Consider the following 21,230-nt stretch of genomic DNA (forward strand, 5'->3'; position numbering starts at 1 on the left):
TTCCTATAAAAGAATGAAGCTCTCAAGTCAAACTGAAGTTAAATGAAGTTTTGAAAAGTCAACATTTTACATCTATAAATGGTGAGGTCTCAGGGAATTGATGTACAACAATAACATATTCTCCTCTTTCGTACACAATCAATAACAATTTTTTCTCTTTTTATATTATCTATATACAAAATTTTTTTTCTCTCTCTTTCATACATTACTCTATAAATGGTGAGGGAATTGATGTACAACAATAACATATTCTCCTCTTTCGTACACAATCAATAACAATTTTTTCTCTTTTTATATTATCTATTATCTATATTTTTTTTCTCTCTCTTTCATACATTACTTATATATATATAAATCATTTCTATTATATCAAAATATTAATTGTAGTAAATATTAATACTCAGTTATGCTACACATACAAGTCTGTTTGGCTTACAAGTCTTATAAGTTGGGCTAAACCCAGCAGAAACTATGCTCACCTATATAAGCGTGTTAACACGCGCATCACATTTCCAAAGCGCTTATTCACCATTATGAACGACTCTTCTTCTTCCTCGATGAAAACCACAGCTGTCATTTTTTCTTCATGTTTCTCCTCCTCCTCCTCTTCTTCCTTCTTCTCCTTCTTTGTGTTTCTCCTCCTTTTTCTTCGCGTGTTTCATCTTTATCGTCGTGTTTCTCCTCCTTCTTCTTTTGATTTTGCAACATTATGTCTTTTTTTTTTCTTTGTTTGATTTTTTCCTTCTAAAAGGAATTATGAGAATATGAAATAAGAAGATGAAGAAGAAGAAGCAGCAGAAGATGAGGAGGAGGAAGAGGAAGAGTTCTGAATTATGCAGAACTTATCAGAATAAAAATACACCTAAAATTCCTTACAAATACAGAAATGAGTTATGCTACGTATACACTAAAATCAGCCACCAAAGTCAGCCACCAGTATAAAATACATACTGAAATACAAATATACATTGAAAATAAATTAAATCACACATGTATTTATACACAAATACATTAGTGGCTGATTTTAGTGTACAAATAGCATTTTTGTACAGAAAAATATTTCCTCTAATGTTGCATTTTTTTCTTTCTTTTAGTTAAATGAATGTAAGTTCATCCTCTTCCAAGTAATTTTGGAGCATTATGTGTTTCTTCTTCTTTGTTTGATTTTTTTGTTTTTATTCTTGTTAAGAGAGTAAAACAAGAATAAGCTTGAGAAGGCAAAACAAAAAGAAAAAGATGAATAAGAAAAAAAAAGAAGATGGTGATGATGATGAAAAAAAAAAGAAGCAGCAGAAGATGAGGAGGAGAAAGAGGAAGAGTTCTGAATTATACAGAACTTATCAGAATAAAAATACACTTAAGATTCCTTAAAATACATCCAAATATCTTCGTGTTACACCCAAATTTGTTGCAAATACAGAAATGAGTTATGCTACGTGTACACTGAAATCAGTCACCAAAATTAACCACCAGTATAAAATACATACTGGAATACAAATATACATTGAAAATAAATTAAACCACACATGTATTTATACACAAATACATTGGTGGCTAATTTTAGTGGCTTATTTTAGTGTACAAATAGCATTTTTGTACAAAAAAATATTTCCTCTAATGCTGCATTTTTTTCTTCTTCTTCTTTTTCTTATTTCTTTCTTTCTTTTAGTTAAATGAATGTAAATTTATCAGGGAATTGATGTACAACAATAACATATTCTCCTCTTTCGTACACAATCAATAACAATTTTTTCTCTTTTTATATTATCTATATACAAAATTTTTTTTCTCTCTTTTTCTTACATTACTTATATATATATAAATCATTTCTATTATATCAAAATATTAATTGTAGTAAATATTAATACTCAGTTATGCTACACATACAAGTCTGTTTGGCTTACAAGTCTTATAAGTTGGGCTAAACCCAGCAGAAACTATGCTCACCTATATAAGCGTGTTAACACGCGCATCACATTTCCAAAGCGCTTATTCACCATTATGAACGACTCTTCTTCTTCCTCGATGAAAACCACAGCTGTCATTTTTTCTTCATGTTTCTCCTCCTCCTCCTCTTCTTCCTTCTTCTCCTTCTTTGTGTTTCTCCTCCTTTTTCTTCGCGTGTTTCATCTTTATCGTCGTGTTTCTCCTCCTTCTTCTTTTGATTTTGCAACATTATGTCTTTTTTTTTTCTTTGTTTGATTTTTTCCTTCTAAAAGGAATTATGAGAATATGAAATAAGAAGATGAAGAAGAAGAAGCAGCAGAAGATGAGGAGGAGGAAGAGGAAGAGTTCTGAATTATGCAGAACTTATCAGAATAAAAATACACCTAAAATTCCTTACAAATACAGAAATGAGTTATGCTACGTATACACTAAAATCAGCCACCAAAGTCAGCCACCAGTATAAAATACATACTGAAATACAAATATACATTGAAAATAAATTAAATCACACATGTATTTATACACAAATACATTAGTGGCTGATTTTAGTGTACAAATAGCATTTTTGTACAGAAAAATATTTCCTCTAATGTTGCATTTTTTTCTTTCTTTTAGTTAAATGAATGTAAGTTCATCCTCTTCCAAGTAATTTTGGAGCATTATGTGTTTCTTCTTCTTTGTTTGATTTTTTTGTTTTTATTCTTGTTAAGAGAGTAAAACAAGAATAAGCTTGAGAAGGCAAAACAAAAAGAAAAAGATGAATAAGAAAAAAAAAGAAGATGGTGATGATGATGAAAAAAAAAAGAAGCAGCAGAAGATGAGGAGGAGAAAGAGGAAGAGTTCTGAATTATACAGAACTTATCAGAATAAAAATACACTTAAGATTCCTTAAAATACATCCAAATATCTTCGTGTTACACCCAAATTTGTTGCAAATACAGAAATGAGTTATGCTACGTGTACACTGAAATCAGTCACCAAAATTAACCACCAGTATAAAATACATACTGGAATACAAATATACATTGAAAATAAATTAAACCACACATGTATTTATACACAAATACATTGGTGGCTAATTTTAGTGGCTTATTTTAGTGTACAAATAGCATTTTTGTACAAAAAAATATTTCCTCTAATGCTGCATTTTTTTCTTCTTCTTCTTTTTCTTATTTCTTTCTTTCTTTTAGTTAAATGAATGTAAATTTATCCTCTTCCAAATAATTTTAGAGCATTATATGTTTTTTCTTTTTTGTTTGATTTTTTTGTTTTTATTCTTGTTAAGAGAGTAAAATAAGAAGAAACTTGAGAAGGTAAAATAAAAAGAAAAAGATGAATAAGAAAAAAAGAAGAAGAAGATGGTGATGATGATGATGAAAAAAAAAGAAGCAGAAGCAGAAGATGAGGAGGAGGAAGAGGAAGAGTTTTGAATTATGCAGAACTTATCAGAATAAAAATACGCCCAAATATCTTCGTTTTACACTCAAATATCTTCGTGTTACACCCAAATTTGCTACAAATATAGAAAAATGTTTCCTTTAATGCTGTATTTTTTTCTTCTGAATTGAACCACACCTTAGTCACTTGATTGGATTCAAAAACAATAATCAATTTCGTTCTGATTCAATTGACAATCTGAACTTGAATTATTCATTATATTCAATAACTGATGATGAAGGAGAAAGAGAAAAAGAAAGGAAGAGAAGAAAATCCAATGAAAAAAGAAGGAGGAAGAGGAGGAGGAGGAAGAGGTAGTGTTGATGACGACGATAACGAAGAAGAACGTGCAGTAACAAGAAGAAGAAGAACGTGCGCGCGTTGATTGAAAATTATGTTAAATTATGAGGTAGGTAAAATCGACGTGCTAAAAAAGGCGCGTCTGGTGTGAAATAAAATATATGGACTTGTATGGGTAAAAGGCTTGTATGTGGAGAATAATTCATTAATACTAGTGTTCTCTATTTACACTTTCTTATTTTATATTTATTATATCTTCCTTAGTTATTTATTTCACAACACGTTTTCAGCACGAGACTCTGATCAAATTTTAGGAAGGCTGAGGTAATAAATTTTTATTATGTCGAAACTCTCACATCTTGAATTTAATGCTCTTGATATATCTGGAAACAACAATTTATCATGGATACTAGATGTTAAAATCCATCTTGATTCAATGGATCTTGGAGATACCATTAAGGCTAAAAATAATGCATCCCAGAAGGATAAAGCTAAAGTCATGATCTTCCTTTGTCGTCATCTTGACAAAGGATTGAAAAATGAATATCTCACATTAAAGGATCCTGCAGATCTGTGGAAAGACCTTGAAGAAATGTATAATCATCAAAAGATGGTGATATTTCCTCAACCCGATATGAATGCACGTACTTGCGTCTACAGGATTTTAAATCCATAAATGAATATAATTCAGCAATGTTTCGAATCACCTCACGAATGAAATTATATGAGAAAAAAATAACTGATATTGACATGTTAGAGAAAATTTTCTCGACCTTCCATGCCTCGAATGTACTCCTGTAGCAGTAGTATCGAGAAATGATTTAAAAAATATTCTGAGCTAATTTCTTGCCTTCTTGTTGTTGAATGCAATAATGAGTTGCTCTTAAAAAATCATGAAGCGCGCCCAACTGGCGCTGCCCCATTTCCTGAAGCAAATACGGCAAATCATTACCCCATAAGAGGTAAATGATAAGGTTTTAGTAACAAGAAAAATTATGGAAGGGAGAAAAATTATGTTCAGAAGAAAGGATCTCACCAGAAGTGGGATAAAGAAAGAAATAATGGGTAAAATAAATCAACAGAGGATAAATATTTTCGTTGTGGTGGAAAGGGTCATTGGTCGCGTACCTGTCATACACCAAGGCACCTAGTCGATATTTATCAAGCATCTTTGAAAAAGGACAACAAAAGAAAGGAGATGAATTTCGTTTCAAATGATGCTGTTGAAAATTCCACCACTCGTTATGATGTATCTTATTTCTTTGAGGATGCTGAAGGAAATATTAGTCATTTGATCAATAATGGAATAGTTTAATATGTGAGATTGTTAAGTATTCATGTAAATAAATAATATAACAAACTTATTGTTAAGTTTTATTTTCTTGCATCTGAATTTAAGTATGATGTATAATAAAATATTTATAAATTTCAAAATTACTATATGTGCCAAGTTCTAAAATAATAATAATAAAATTTTTAGTATATGATACTATATACAGTATTTTTTAGAAAAATCAAGAAAATAATTTTATGTTCATATGCTTCTACTCATTTTATTATTATTATTTGTCTTTGAAGTAAATGGCAAGGACATATAGTGAAGATGTTTGCCTTGCGGATAGTGCAAGTTCGCATACTATTCTCAAAAGTAATATATATTTTACCCATCTTTTGTCGAAAGAAGAATATGTTAATACTATTATTGGCTCAGGTAATGTGATAGAAGGCTCCGAAAGAGCTATAAATTTGTTTCCCGGAGGAACAAAATTCATAATAAATAATGCACTATTGTCTACTAAGTCTCTAAGGAACTTATTGAGTTTTAAAGATATCCGCCGAAATGGATATCATATTAAAACAATGAATGAGGAAAATTATGAGTACTTGTGTATCACAACTCATGATTCAAATAAAAAGGTTATATTAGAAAAGCTACCCTCACTTTCATCTAGGTTATATTATACTAAAATTAGTGCAACTGAATCACATGCCATTGTAAACCAGAAATTTACTAGCCCAAATGAATTCATAACTTGGCATGATCGATTAGGTCATCCAGAAACAACCATGATGCGGAGAATTATTGAAAACTCCCATGGACATTTACTAAAAAAACCAGAAGATTCTTAAATCTAGTGAATTTTGTTGTGCTACATGTTCTCAAGGAAAGCTAATTTTAAGGCAATCACCAGTAAAGATTGGATTTGAGTCACATAAATTCCTAAAAAAGATTCAAGGCGATATATGTGGACTTATTCATCCACCATGTGGATTTTTTAGATATTTTATGGTCCTAATAGATGCATCTTCGAGATGGTCACATGTGTGCTTGTTGTCCTCTAGCAACCTGGCGTTTACGATATTACTTGCTCAAATTATTCGATTAAAAGTACAGTTTCCAGAAAATCTAATTAAAGCAATTCGTCTTGATAATTCTGGTGAATTTACTTCCCAAGCCTTTGATGCTTATTATAAGGCTAACGGAATAAGCGTTGAACATCCAGTAGCTCATGTTCACACACATGGGTTAGCAGAATCACTTATTAAATGCCTATAATTAATTGCTAGACCTTTACCTATGAGAACAAATCTCCCAACCTCGACTTGGGGCATGCTATTTTACATGTCGCAGCACTTATTCGTTTGAGGCCAATAAGTTACCATCAGTTCTCTCCTATGCAATTAGCTTTTAGCCAGCAGCCAAATATTTCCCATTTAAGAATATTCGGGTGTGCGATATATGTTCCCATTGCACCACCTTCTCGCACCAAAATAGGATCCCAAAGAAAATTGGGGATATATGTTGGATATGATTATTCCTCTATAGTAAGGTATCTTGAGATACAAACTAGGGATGTATTTAAAGTCCGATTTACAGATTGTCGTTTGGATGAATCAAAATTTTCAACATTAAGTGGAGAGAATAAGCTTCCTGAAAAGAGACTTAATTGGAATGCATCATCCTTGATGCATTTAGATCCTCGATCGGGACAATGTGAATTAGAAGTTCAAAAGATTATACATTTGCAAAGAATAGTAAATGAATTGTCTGATGCATTTTCTGATACAAAGAGGATAACCAAATCTTATATACCAGCAAAAAATGTCTCAATTCGAATTGATGTCCCAGTTGGACAAGTAGCCACTGAAACAAATTCACGCCAGAAGCGTGGTAGACATGTCAGTTCCAAAGACAAAAATCCTCGGAAAAAAAAAAGAGGTAAATATTATTCCTGTTAAAAAAGACATAGTAAAGACACCTGCAGTTGTCCAAAATTCTGATATAGTTTTAACGCCAGAAGACCTTCAGGTACCTGAAAATTCTGAAAATGATGAGATATCCATAAATTATGTCTTTACCGGAGAAAAATGGGACCGAAATGAGACAATTGTCAATGAAATATTTGCATATAATGTGGCATTAAATATCATGCATGAAAGTAAGGATCTTGAGGCAAGAACATTTGAAGAATGTCAACAAAGAAATGATCGGCCAAAATAGGAAGAAATTATGAAGGCTGAGTTAGACTCACTTGCAAAATGTGAAGTCTTTGGACCTGTAGTCCGTACACCAGAAGATGTAAAACCTGTTGGATACATATGGGTTTTTGTGAGAAAACGAAATGAGAAAAATGAAGTTGTACACTACAAAGCTCGACTTGTGGCACAAAGTTTTTCACAAAGGTCTAGCATAGATTATGAAGAAACATATTCCCCTGTAGTGGATGCAATAACATTGCGTCATTTGGTCAGTTTATCCGCATACCATAAACTACATATGCATTTAACGAATGTGGTGACAGTCTACTTATACGGATCATTAGATCGTAATATCTATATGAAAGATCCTAAAGGACTAAAAATATCTAAACCATCCAATGAATATCCGCATGGGTTATACTCAGTCGAATTGCAAAGATCTTTATATGGTCTAAAGTAGTCTGGATGAATGTGGTATAATCGTCTTAGTGAGTATCTGGCCAAAAACGAATTTAAGAATGATGATATCTGCCCATGTATTTTCATAAAGAAATATGCATCTAGATTCATTATAATTGCTGTGTACGTTGATGATTTAAATATCATTGGAACCCCTGAAAAGATTCCAACAACTATAAAAGCTCTAAAAGAATAGTTTGAGATGAAAGATTTTAGAAAGACTAAATTTTGTCTCGGCCTGCAGATCGAGCATACAAAAAATGGGATCTTCATTCATCAAACAACATACACAGGAAAGATCTTGAAGGGATTTTATATGAATAAGTCACATCCATTAAGTACCCTAATGATCGTAAGGTCTTTGGATGTGAAAAATGATCAATTCCGTCCTAAAGAAGAAAATGAAGATATCCTTGGTCTTGAAGTACCATATCTTAGTGCCATTGGAGCGCTAATGTATCTTGCTAATAATACATGACCTGACTTTGCGGTAAATTTACTAGCAAGGTATACTTACCCTCCAACCAGAAGACATTGGAATAGAATCAAACAAATTTTTCGATATCTTCATGGAACGGTTGATATGGGATTGTTTTATCCCTATGGATCCAAGTCACAACTAGTTGGCTATGCAGATACAGGATATTTGTCTGATCCACACAAAGGGAGATCTCAAACAGGATACCTGTTCACATATGGTGGTACAGCTATATCATAGAGGTCCACAAAACAGACGATTTCGGCAACATCCTCTAATCATGCTGAAATACTAACGATACTTGAAGCTAGTCGCGAGTGTTTTTGGCTCGGGAGTCTGATCCAACATATTATGTCATCATGTGGACTGATTGATCAGAAGATAGCTCCAACTGTTCTGTTTGAAAATAATACAGTATGCATTGCTCAACTTAAAGGTGGATACATCAAAGGTGATAGAACAAAGCATATTTCTCCCAAATTCTTCTTCACTCATGATTTTCAAAATCAAGGAACAATTGATGTCCAACAGATCCGGTCAAGCGATAATCTGGCAGATTTATTTACAAAGTCACTCCCCAAAATCCTCTTTTAAAATATTGGTACATCAGGTTGGGATGCGCCGATTTCGAGATATTAAATAATGTCGATAAGAGGGGGAAACTGTACTCTTTTTTCTTTGGTCAAGTTTTTTTTCATTGGATTTTTCTTGACAAGGTTTTTAATTAGGGGTGTTCATAGATCGGATCCAATCCGCATATCCGCGGTATTTATCCGAATCCGATCCGAAAATTGGGAATATAGATCCGATCCGCAGAGCTGTCAGATCGGATCGGATCTGCACACTTATAGGATCGGATTGCAGATTTTATGTAGGTATCCGCATATCCGTGAATCCGCATAAATAAATAAATAAATAAATAAGTAAATATTCTTCTTATGTTTTATTTCAACTAATAATTATCATATATGTTGTATTATTTTAATTTTATTATTTAAGAAAAGTATGTTTAATATTATTTTAAGAGTAAACATATTTAAAAGAGTAGAAAAAAGGAAATTTATTAATATTTTTTAATAAAAATAAGCTTTAAAAAAGATTTTTGTGTTTTGCGGATATATCCGATCCGCAAATGTGCGGATCGAATCCAAAGTTAAAAACTGCGGATATTGGATCTGATCCGATCCGATGATTTTAGTGCGGATCGGATCAAGATTTTGGCCATATCCGATTCAATCTGATCCGCATTCACCCCTTTTTTAATGAGGCAGTCTCCATCACAAAGGATATTGTACTCTTTTTCCTTTACTAAAATTTTTTCCTGAGTTTTTCTTTAGTAAAGTTTTAACGAGGCATAATTCTAAATGATCATCGAAAGGAGGAGTGTTGTGATAAATATGATAATGTAGATGCCCATTCATTATATGGGTGGATAATTTTCCCTATGAAAAAATAAAACTCCCAAGCCAAACTTAACATAAATGAAGTTTGGAAAAATCAACATTTTACCTCTAAATAGCGAGATCTAAAAAAATTGATGTACAATAATAACATACTCTCCTTTTTTCGTACACAATTAATAATAATTCTCTCTCTCTTTATATTGTCTATATACAAAATTTTTTCTCTCTCTTTCATACACAATATATATATATATATCATTTCTATTATATTAAAATAATTATATTGGTGAATATTAATACTAAATTTATTTATTTACGCTTCTTTATTTTATATCTATTTTCTCTTCCTTATTTATTTATTTATTCTATTTATTTTCTTATTTTATATTTATTATATCTTCCTTAGTTATTTATTTCAAAACAAATATTTGATAACAAATATCTGATAGTACGAGTTTTTAAAAGGCTGTAAACAACAAATGGTAAAGAGAAAAACAAAAATAAATAACTAAATAAAATAATAAAAATCCAAGATGCGAAGGACATCCGTAGAATGCCCTAAATCCAATCCCAAAATTAAAAATGAATCATCACTCAAATTTTAGTAGTAGAGTAAATAACAAAGCAAAACTCAACAGCACTACCAAAATGATAATAATTGCATTAAATTGACGATCTACATTAAAAAGAATACAGCTTCACTACAATTTACATTAGATTGCGACTATTCCTATGATGCTCTGAAACGTCATAAATTCCATAGTATGAAGGAGATACTAGGTGCTGAGAGCACTATATATGATTGCACTTGCATGCCACCAAATCGGTGGCAATAATGTATTCAAAATCTGGCAATGGCAAGAAACTCTCTTAACCAAATCTCTCGTTACAGTGGTTCAAGGGATCCACTTTTCAGTCTTTCCATCCGGGCTTGAAGCCCAGACAAAGCTTTCTCATCCATAGGAAGCACACCACCTTGCATAGCATTCCCGAGACCAACATGCTCTGATGGATGAGGAATCTGACTAGGGGGAACTCCATTATTCATGTCATTCATGGCCTTCATCCGCTCTCTGATTTCGTCCAATGTTCCACTCGCTACTGCAGTATAATAAAAAGTAACTTCTCTCGGACAACATTATGTAAAATTTTAAAGCTAAGTGCAAAATAAGCAGATGAACAATGACATACCTCCTGTCATATATCTTTCATTTCTTTTATCACCTGATATGTAGTCAGAACCTAAAGCTCTAGAAGTAATGGCATTAACTCGGTTCTCCTCATTGTATGATGGGGGTAAATTAAAATTTGTTGGTTCAGGTTTCACATTTAATTTAGCATCACCCAGTGGATTGGTGTTGACAGGGGAAAGAGGTGCAAAATCCGGTGAAGAAATATTTAATGACGATGGCGGGGGAGTTGCCATTGGCAAACTTGAAGGTGTTCTTCCAGCTGCAGCATTCTTTTCCATCTGCATAAAATCAATCACCCATGGTAACGTACTCATCTTTTTACAATCTTGTACGTAGAATGCACCACATTAGTTCAATTATTAAGCACATCTAAAAATACATGTAATTCTCAACCTGAGCAAGACCATCTCTGATGTAGGTGCGGAATGCCTCACTAGCATTTGAAAGCTGAGCAAATATATCAACCTAACATAAAAGAATAAAGCAAAGTGGGAAAAAAATAAAACAAGATAAAGATGGTTATACATTTTTTTTTAATGAAAAAAAAAAACATATATCTGATCTAAAATCAACACAACATACTGGATTCTTACCTTTGGGTACAATTGGGTAATCCTATATAATTCATATAGACCAATTGTGCAAGTTTGCTTCTCCCCAATCTTCTTAAATATCGCACCCAACTCTTGCTGAAGTTGCATTAAAGTTGGATATCAGGCAATGATAACAATAACTACAAACTGACAACAAAATTGAGACAAAAATGATAAGAGTGAGATATAAAGCATTGTACCTTCAATTGGGCATCAGCAGCATGTGTGCCAGATGCTGAATTATTTGTTGCAGAATCACCCCAATGAGTTTGTCCACCAGGTCCAGATGCAGTCAACATTCTTGCAGCAGCCAGTGTCTAAGATCAAAGTGCAAAACATATTAATAGTTCTGTCCCAATAAAATCAATTAGAGAAAGTATAAGCAACCAACTTTAGTTAGCCAACATTATCTAATATTAGGTTTAGGTTTAGGTTTATAATTTAGGATCCAGGATTTATGATTTAGGGTATAGAATTTAAGATTAACAAAATATTTAAAAAATTAGCTGAAAAAAAATTGGTTTCCTCGCAATTAGGGGTGTTCAAAACCGATCCAATCCAAACAAAACCGATAGACCGAACCGAAAAAAAAAGGTTTTGCAGTTTTTGCTGCGGTTCAGTTCAGTTTTTGGTTCTGCTAGGAAAAACCCTAACCAAACCGGTGTTCAATGAAGACCCTAAATTAACCAAACCCCTCCCCCCTCTCCCAAATGACCTAACACCCTCTTCAGTCACACTCTTCCCAGCGCCGAAAACACTCTCACTCCCAGCACCGAATCTCCTCTCACTCTCTAAGCCTCTCATAGCGACGAAACTCCTCCCTCTTCTCCACCGTCAACGCCGCCCCACAGCACCCTTGACTTGCGACCCCTCCCCCATCCTCGAAGCGCTTCTTTCCGTCCTCCTCCACGGCGCCACGCACCAGCAGCTGCCGTTGTCCTCCACGCACAGCAACAGCACGCACCAACGCTGTCGTCCTCCACGCACAGAAAGACCTCCCTGCACTCGGCCACTCTGTCTGCATCATCAACTCCTCAAGAATAGACCCTCCGTGTCAAGTTGATTCTATTGCTGATTGTTGTTGATTATTGTTCTTCTATTTCTTCACTGATGGCTTCTGCTTCTGCTTTTTTATTTTTTTTTTTTTGAAATTGTTAGTGATGATTTAGGGTTTTTTTGCTGTTGCTGCTTCTTCTATTTTTGTGACATTGTTAGTGTTAGGGTTTTTTACTGCTTGTGCTTCTGAAATTGTTGGTGATGATTTAGGGTTTTCTTAATTGTTTTGATGATTCTGTATTTCAAATTCTATTTTTATGATTCTTGTTATGATTCTAATTTTTTTGAAAATAATGCAAAAATTGAGGCACCGGCCTGTAACCCTAATTTGAGGATTGAGAATCAAGAACAATGCTTTGCTGTCTTGCTAGAGAACATCAAAATGTGGCTCGTTTGCTGGAAAAATTAACGGAAACAACTTTTTTCTCTTTGTTGTGTTGAACTTTTCATGCTTTTCCATTGTTGTATTATAATTTCTTTTGTTGTTGAACTTCTTGTGTCAAGATTTTTGTTATGTTGTATGACTTTTATTTATGACTGTGTGAAATTAAACTTGTTATTTTGTTGCATTTTTTTTGTTGAAAATAACATAGGACAGGGTTTTAGTACATGGGAAATAACTAGAACATAATACCTTTTTTGAATTGAAAAACCGAAAAAACCAAACCAAACCAAAGAATTAATATAAAATTGGATCGGATGACTTTTTCTAAATAACCGAACCAAACCGCACCATGGACACCCCTACCTCGCATTATTCAATCAAATAATTTGCTTTAGTGAATACCTCAAGATTAAGCTCAATGTAGGCAAGGATGATGGGTTGTGGTTTTGAATCAATGGGAACCATTGAAAGATGTCCCTTTATTGATGTGCCTTTAAGCTTGACAAGCTCATGCAAAACAGTTTTCACCATTCGTAAGGGTTTGTCATCAGCACCAGCCCTGACAAAAGAAATATTTATAAAATAGAAATTAAGTGATGCTTGTTAGATAGAGTACCTATACCCAACAATAGTTATATACCTTCTCCTAATTTCCTCCATCCCCAAGTCTTGCAGATACAAATGGATGCTTTGGAGTATGCGATCAAGATCAACATCAAGAATGGTACTCTGAAGAACCTGCAGCACGGGAAAATAAGTGAAAAAATTGCTGACAAATATATCCAGATAGAATTGACTATTTCAATTAAGCTGATTGAAGAGGAAAATTAAGTATAGGCTTCTACAATTATTGAAGTAAACTTGATTCAATGAAAAAGTACAGTCTAAAGGCAGAGTAATGCATCCAGATGCTTAAACAGAGCCAGATTTTAGCAATGTTATGAATGATTGCAAGCCGTTTTGGATTTTAATTTTGGCAGCTTATATTACCTTTGTAAGCTTGATGAGGCATTTCACAACCAGATCAGAAAATTTCTGATTTCTAGAGGCCAATGATTCGTTTGTTGCCAGTGAAGGCCACCTTGATGGATCTAACGGACGTAAAAGATTTATTAGGACAACAAAGGATGAAGTCCGATCTGCATTATCCTGTATTAAGAATCATTAGTTAGAAAACCAATTATAAATATAAATTTTGTGAAGCTTTTGGCATACAATCTTGCATTTGCCATAGCATATCCAAATTTTCTGTACAACAAGAAATAAAAAATAAAAAATTGCTAACCAAAATCTTAAGCATCAACACATTCAGTGCTTTCAACAACTGGCTTCCATCATCCATATGAGGAACCCTATCATCCAAAAGCCACAGAAGAAGCTCAGTAATAAGACTGTCAAGAGTGCTCTCCTTCACAGCATATGCCAAACGTTTATTCTGGAAAGTCTGGACAGAGCCAAGGACAGGATTAGTAAATAGCAACTATTGTAAGTTACAAAATATTACAAACTTTTGAAATAATAACAATAAAATTGACCTGCATCAGAGTGTTGAGCACATATTTACAAGATCGTGATGAAGCTCCTGTCAAACTGAAATCAAAAGTCCTTGCAACCTATTTAAAATTAAAGCATGACGAAATCAGCACTTGAAAATCATTCTAATTAGATAAAGGGGATTGATTGTTAGGAATATCTTGCCTTATTAGCGAGGCAGGCAACTAGTCTATCTGCATCTTTTACAAGTTCATCCATAGCACTGCCTTCAGGATCACTAGTGGCCTGAGCCAATTCATGACAAACAACTTTCATTCCTTCAACAGACTGCAGCACAAAAATATTTTTGAAATAAGAGCTTAAACTTCATTTTCCAATTTCATGAAGAGAAGCCAGGAAAATAAAAGTCAAAAGGCATATCTTATATGTCATACTTGTTTTTATCACTATGCTAATTCTAGAAAGGTTAACCACATTTTAGAAAATGTAATAAGAAAAATGATTACTTGCTCAGGAGAACCAAAAGAAATAATATCAAGTGCTTCATTCCAATCTGTGGGGCCACTAGCAACGGCCATGGGGCGCGGCATTGATTGTCTGTCAACCTCCAGTTGACCAAAATTTTTCCTAACAAATCAAAAAGCAAGATATTAGGGATACATAGGAGTATAGGAACTATGTATTAATTTAGGCCGAAAAATCCTCTATAGTTAAGGAGCAAAAGGAAAAGAAACTAGACAAAAATTTCAGCATACCTCAGAATTGGACCAGAAAGAGATCTAGCCACTTCACCACTCTGCTCAGCAACATCAGACCTGAAACCAAAGCAACACACATAGAAGCTTGAACATCTGAACATTTTAGCTAGAGATTGAGAACATTCTCGAAAGATTTATCACATTTTTCATTATTCATCCTTATATTTTTAACTTCTTTTTTAGATTTACAAAAGAAAGAACTCCAACCAGAAGGAAATAAATTAGGGGTCTAAATTTCAGCCGTAACTGCATAATGTGAATAATATTCAAAGAAATAATAATAATAATACTACACACCCATTCTCCCTGACAGAGCGTCTTAAAATAGCCCTTGCTTCCCCTGGCTTTCCTTCCTTCTTTTTTTCCATCTCGCGAACCTGACAAATTACTCCCATCATCATCAGTACTTCAATAAATCTGAAAAGGAATAAAAAAGGAGCAACGTATGCACTAACCTTCCACTTAAATTTCTCATCTAACATGCTTTTTTGAGCATCTGTTAGCTTTCCAACAAATCTCCATATGTCCTCACCTGCACAGAATGATCATAGAAGAGAAACAACTCAGAAAGGCCAAGAGATATAAACAAGACAAAAGCCAAATAAAATGTCACATCAATATCCCCCAACTTCAAGTGAAAAAGTAAAACAATAACTTCCTCCATGCAGTGCCTTCAACCGATAAATTACATCTTAATGAGAGCTCATGAATGGCAAATTTTCCAGACAATAATTCAGTACAATCACCAAGCAAAATTATTTTATAATCACAATAGATCTTCAGGGTATAGTATACCAAGAATCTTATATCCAGTGGCTAGTGTATTCAATGCGGCTTTCCTTGTTTCATTATCTCGCTCTGCTGTCAAACTTGCAACAATTTGCAGTGACTTTAGTTGCCCACTAATCTGCACATATGATGTCACAAATAAACATCCGTGGAAAAATACTCGAAATAAATTCACTTAAAAGAACCTCACTACATCACCTCTGAACCATGATGTTCGAGGATAAATCCAACAAGATCAGCACATTCAATTCGAGTTCTGTTGTTCTTAGAGCGTAAACCCTCCAATATATAAGGGAAACATTTAGATGCAGAATATACAAGAACAAATTGTTTTGTCAGCTCCCGCATTTTTTCTCGAACCTTCTCAATGTTATGCCCTAACTGCAACATTTGAAGGGAGAAAATATATGACATTTTGCCTCTTTCCACGTGAATTAAATTATTCATTTTTTGACATCACCGAGGATAGTGAAGTATTTATACATACTATTGTACTCAAGCCAAAACTAAACTAAATCAACTGAGTTCAAATTAAACCACAGAGATTTATCAGAGAAACATCCACAGCTGATGAAATTATCATAGTTGTTAAATATACCTTCTCTACTAGGCAAGGAAGAAATATCGCTACTTCAGACTCTGTCAAAGAATATCCCTCATCCTTCAAGGTGTCAAGCAGTTCAGGAAGGAATTCTAGCACCTAAGCAATTAAATTGTATAGTTATGATCAAAGGACCAATATAACATACTATTATTTCCAGGGGGAAAAAGTGAACATTAAGTTCAACCTTCAATAGACAGGTCGTGTTGGATTTGCAGAACTGCAAAACAAACCACCTGAAAAGTATATCTAGAACTTCTATAATTTCCTTTGCAAGGGAAGGAAGTGCCTGAGAAGATCAATTGGAGTTTATATAGTTAATAGCACATCAAATACCCTGAAAGCACGCACACAAATTAAAAAAGAAGCAAAAAAGGAAAGACCTTTTGTAGCATTTCTAGTCCATCAACTTGCTTCTTAAAATCTGCACTTAAGAGTCTCCTAGATAAATCCTCTCTGAAGTACCTAATCATATCACTCTGCATCACAAGAATGTTGGACAGAAATTTATTACAATTCAAAAATCACAGAAAACATAAGCATGGTCATTGGTTAAAAATGGACTCACCTCTAGATCTTGAATCTGCTCAATGCGTGGGTCCTCGAACTTAAACTTTCGAATCACCATTCTTTCTCTATCTTCCTGCATGTAAGGCAACACAGTTGACAGTTCATCCATCAACTCTTTTTGAAGATTTAAAGTAGATTATGGTATACAGAGCTTAGCAGTACCTTATTTGAATCCTTAACATTTAATAAAGCTTGAGACTGAAGCGCTATATCTTGGACAGAGATAGGCTCAGACCTAGCACTCTTTGTTGCAACAGCCCGCTATCAAGATGATGAATCAAGTAGTTAGAAAGCCAAACAAATCTTAAAAGCAAACAACCAACACAAACTCAAACATACCGAAGATGCAGCTTTATTTCCGTGTTTTGGAACACCATTAGCAGTCGATTTCCCAGCCTTTTGAACACCTTTTGATGCGCCCACTGAAACTGCCTTAGCAGACTCAAATGATTCTAAGCACAAATATTGCATGGGAAAGAAAATAAACATAAGAATACTCATGTTAATCATTAACCCTGAGCAACAAAGTAGATTAAGAATGAGCTATGATACAAAACCCTACCTTGAAGGCCTCCATATGGTTTCAACTTCTCAAGAACCAAAGCTAGAGCTGGTCCATGAATGTCCTTAACTATTTTTTCAATCTAGAAAAATAAAAAATTTAAAGATGATTCACATGAATTTCATAAGAAGGGAGGAAACCAAATTCTTCTTATACACACCGTTTCATGCCCACTAACTCTCACTATCTCATTAATGCAAGCCTCGGCTGCCTTGCGAACATCTGATGATTTATCCTACATATAATCCATCAAACATTTGATCTAAACAATATTAGCCACACATACTGATTTGATAAATGAATGAGGGGGGGCAGAAAAAGCAAAAAACTGAGTGACCAAAACTTACTGTCATTGCAGCAGAGGCTGGCTTCAGAAGTTGTGCAGCTTCAGCAAAACTGCTTTGCACAGAAAGTTGCCTAGATAACCAATCAAAAAGGTCTTTACGCCCTTCCGCACCAAGTTTAGAATCCGTCAAAGCAATTGTAATATAAGGGACCTACAATAGTAGCATACTCAGAGAATAGACACAAGACAGAAGAATCGCTTAACAAAAGATTGAGACAGACCATTTTATCAAGATGAACAGCAGCAAGCCACAAATCCAAAGTATTGAGTGCACATTCTCTCATGTGCTTCTTGTTGTCACCAAGGGATTTCAATATATCAGCCAGAATACCCTGAAACGAACAATAAAGCACAACTTGAGATGACAACACAAGATTATTAACAAGATAGAAAATACAAAAGCAGAAAACGATCCAATCACCTTGCTTGCCTTCTCTACAGCTGGTCCCATCGCAGATGCAACATTACCAATTGTTGTCAAGGTTGCCATGACTATATTTTTGTTGCTATCAATGAGTCGCCCCCTAAGAGCACCAAACAACTCACCTGATAATACGATAAATGAACAAATATAATGAAGTTCACCATAAATAAACAAGACAAGGATTAGAGAGGAAGAGGGTGAGGAAAAGACACACATAGCAACAGTTTCAAAATTATAATACAAATGCTACTAAAGTACCAGTTCCAGTTGCCTGAATGCGCTTATTAGCCTCTTCCAGTATTTTATTTACAGCTTCAACTGACTCCATACGAACCTAAAAGAAAATCACAGAAGAACGTCATGAAACATCATAATAACATCATTCATTTCAGTTATAATAAATAGTTAAAGCAAGCCAGCAACATCAAATTATTTGAAAGATATTGTCAACCAAACCTTCCAATCAGGACTTTCCAAGCTCTTCAGGAGAGTCGGAGTAATCTTTCCACTAATGTCTTCACGAGGCAAGCTATCCAACCCACCAGCAGCAACTAAGGAAGACGAGTCTGATGTTTTGACTGATTTCTTGGGAGCTGCAGATGCTCCCTGAAGCAAACAAATGAAAAAAAATAAAAAAATAAATTGGACCTTTGGAAAATTAAGAAACAAAAAAGATTTAACAGAAAATACATCATGAACAGCATACCTCATATGGATTCTTCTCATACTCAGTATCAAGAGCACTGAGCAATGCAGGCTTAACATCAGTAAGGAACCCTTTAATATCTGCACAGGGAAAAGCTTAGAACCTTTTAACAAATAAATAACGAGGGAAGGACATTCAAAAGTTAATGTAATAACCTGGGCCAACAAATCTATGCAGAACACCCAAAAGCTTAGTTGAAGCATTTCTAGTGGCAGCTGCACTTGACTGCAGCCCAGTTTCTTTCAGAAAATCAATTAACTCCTGCAAAACAGGATTGCATCAGAACATACAAACTAGAACCAAGACTCGAAGAGTATCCGTAAGACAATAATACAATAAAATACTAGCATATTTAAACAAAAGCATGTAAATTCAGAAAACACACCTTAAGCTTTATGTGTGATACACCAAAATCATCAACAGCTGAAACCATCCACAAAAGTCCCTCACTAAGAACTTTAGGATTCTTATGCTCCTTCATGATCTTGTAGAGCTACATGACAAAAAACAGTTATTTTAGCAGATCATATGTTAAGGTATTAAAAAAAGCAAAAGCAAAAAAGGTATATAGTTCAAACTAAGCTTGATATGAATAAATAGTACATAAAAGAAAAACATTTAAAATCTCAACAAAATCAATAACAGATACAAGATTTTTAGAACTTTGTTGCTTTAAGCCACTTTACTTTCTTATTATATAACCTATGAAGCATGAGTACTAATACATGGCATGGACATAATACAATAATGTTACAAAGATACAGCAATATTTAAAAACTCGAAGAAGTAATACAGCTAAGTATAATATATAAAATTGACTCCAAAAGAAAAGCACCTATAAAACCACTGCCCTTCTCCCTATTTTAATAAAATACTTATTTCAGTCTTCATCTTCTCTTCTGCCAAGTTACTAAATAATTTTAGAAGCCATACATCATCTTCACCATGCCTAAGACAACATCCAACACAGTATTGCAATGGATCTCAGGGACGGCAAATCAGGCCTGGAGGTGACCTTATCGATGTTGGTCAAAACATGGGAGTTGACCTTTGCAAGAGGCTTCTCAAGCTAAAAGAGTGAGAATGAATTAACTGACTGATAAATATGAAATAGGCACTGGATTTTTAAGTTAAGATGTGAAAGCACAATATGGGGCACAGGATTTAGAGTATGAAAATGATAAGAGTTTCAGAATTGGAGAGAAAGTTAAGAAAGTGAGCGAAGAGAGGACGGAGAAGAGAGACTCAGTTCACTATATATATAGTTACGGCACAGGAGCAGAGGTAAGTTAGTTGCAGTCCCTAACTGATCTATAGCTATGCACCATCAAACTCATTCCACCATTTGGTTGACAAATGATGAAAGAACATATCTTCCTGTAGTAATGTATTAAAAATTTGTTTGTTAGTGGATAACATTTGAATGCCTATTTTTTTTCTTTTTCCACTTTTGGTCTGGCCTTTTTAAAACAGTTAATACAAGATTTCGGTGGGGGATGGGGAGTAGAGGGGCTATGGTGTGGGGGTGCACAAGAGGATTGGTTTGGTAGGAATGGAGAGAAGACGAGAGGACCAACTTTGGTACTTGATATGTAAAACATGGGATTAGGGGAGGACACTACAAGTTAATCAACAAGAGGGGTCTCAGGTGTAATTAGGGCAAACCTTGAATGGAGTCGGTGAACTTTGGCACAACTTTTATGAAGTCAAATGCATTTAATGATTCCATCTCATGAATCTTTAGACTTAGGGACAGAAAATTATCAAACATGGGAACCAGAAATCACTCATAAAACATGTTCAAAAAGATAGTCCACAAAACTATAGAGGCAGACAGAAAAGATAGAATCATAAATTCCAATCAACCATGCCCATCCTTGCTCAGAATTTTTAGGATAGACAAGTACTGAACACCCTTGTGGCCACTGGTTAAAAGGTATGCTCATAACTAGCCATGATGCTTACTCTTTCAAATACGAATCCTGGACCAACTGCTTCACAAAAAGTAGTTAGGCACTTCATAGCATGTGCACGTGTCTTAATATCTGCTACTCGCTCACTTAGCCCTATCAAGATGAATGTCAAACATGAGTAAAGAAAGCCACACAAAAAGATCTTGTTACAACAGAACTAGCTATTCTAAGCATAACCTGAATCAAACCATAATACTGACCTGAGAGGCATAGTACTACACACTTCTTTGGAAATTTAGTTGCAGTTGAAGCTATATGAGTGATAACTTCAATAAC

At 34.2% G+C, this 21,230-nt stretch overlaps 1 protein-coding gene across 1 annotated transcript in view; it reads right to left on the bottom strand.

Moving 5' to 3' along the window:
* The window catches only part of LOC107617505 (protein MOR1), a 20,812-nt gene continuing 9,703 nt past the window's right edge, over positions 10,122–21,230 (bottom strand). The window contains exons 20-54 of the mRNA XM_016319271.2: positions 21,155–21,230; positions 20,947–21,047; positions 19,367–19,474; positions 19,137–19,242; positions 18,982–19,061; positions 18,732–18,881; positions 18,534–18,609; positions 18,273–18,397; positions 18,073–18,183; positions 17,853–18,002; positions 17,666–17,740; positions 17,506–17,587; positions 17,283–17,395; positions 17,106–17,204; positions 16,942–17,016; positions 16,757–16,852; positions 16,561–16,662; positions 16,371–16,472; positions 15,971–16,153; positions 15,779–15,890; positions 15,439–15,515; positions 15,281–15,360; positions 14,981–15,040; positions 14,732–14,852; positions 14,430–14,552; positions 14,267–14,344; positions 14,017–14,175; positions 13,722–13,880; positions 13,372–13,469; positions 13,134–13,290; positions 11,491–11,607; positions 11,291–11,386; positions 11,091–11,162; positions 10,696–10,975; positions 10,122–10,605 (exon numbers count right to left, since the gene is read on the bottom strand). The exon at positions 21,155–21,230 is cut by the window's right edge and continues 6 nt beyond it. Coding sequence (XP_016174757.1) covers positions 10,391–10,605; positions 10,696–10,975; positions 11,091–11,162; positions 11,291–11,386; positions 11,491–11,607; positions 13,134–13,290; positions 13,372–13,469; positions 13,722–13,880; positions 14,017–14,175; positions 14,267–14,344; positions 14,430–14,552; positions 14,732–14,852; positions 14,981–15,040; positions 15,281–15,360; positions 15,439–15,515; positions 15,779–15,890; positions 15,971–16,153; positions 16,371–16,472; positions 16,561–16,662; positions 16,757–16,852; positions 16,942–17,016; positions 17,106–17,204; positions 17,283–17,395; positions 17,506–17,587; positions 17,666–17,740; positions 17,853–18,002; positions 18,073–18,183; positions 18,273–18,397; positions 18,534–18,609; positions 18,732–18,881; positions 18,982–19,061; positions 19,137–19,242; positions 19,367–19,474; positions 20,947–21,047; positions 21,155–21,230 — 4,014 coding nt within the window. The 3' untranslated portion in view covers positions 10,122–10,390. The remainder of the gene's footprint in view (positions 10,606–10,695; positions 10,976–11,090; positions 11,163–11,290; positions 11,387–11,490; positions 11,608–13,133; positions 13,291–13,371; positions 13,470–13,721; positions 13,881–14,016; positions 14,176–14,266; positions 14,345–14,429; positions 14,553–14,731; positions 14,853–14,980; positions 15,041–15,280; positions 15,361–15,438; positions 15,516–15,778; positions 15,891–15,970; positions 16,154–16,370; positions 16,473–16,560; positions 16,663–16,756; positions 16,853–16,941; positions 17,017–17,105; positions 17,205–17,282; positions 17,396–17,505; positions 17,588–17,665; positions 17,741–17,852; positions 18,003–18,072; positions 18,184–18,272; positions 18,398–18,533; positions 18,610–18,731; positions 18,882–18,981; positions 19,062–19,136; positions 19,243–19,366; positions 19,475–20,946; positions 21,048–21,154) is intronic.

Source organism: Arachis ipaensis, chromosome B09 (assembly GCF_000816755.2).
Source record: "Arachis ipaensis cultivar K30076 chromosome B09, Araip1.1, whole genome shotgun sequence".
Taxonomy (NCBI): Eukaryota; Viridiplantae; Streptophyta; class Magnoliopsida; order Fabales; family Fabaceae; genus Arachis; species Arachis ipaensis.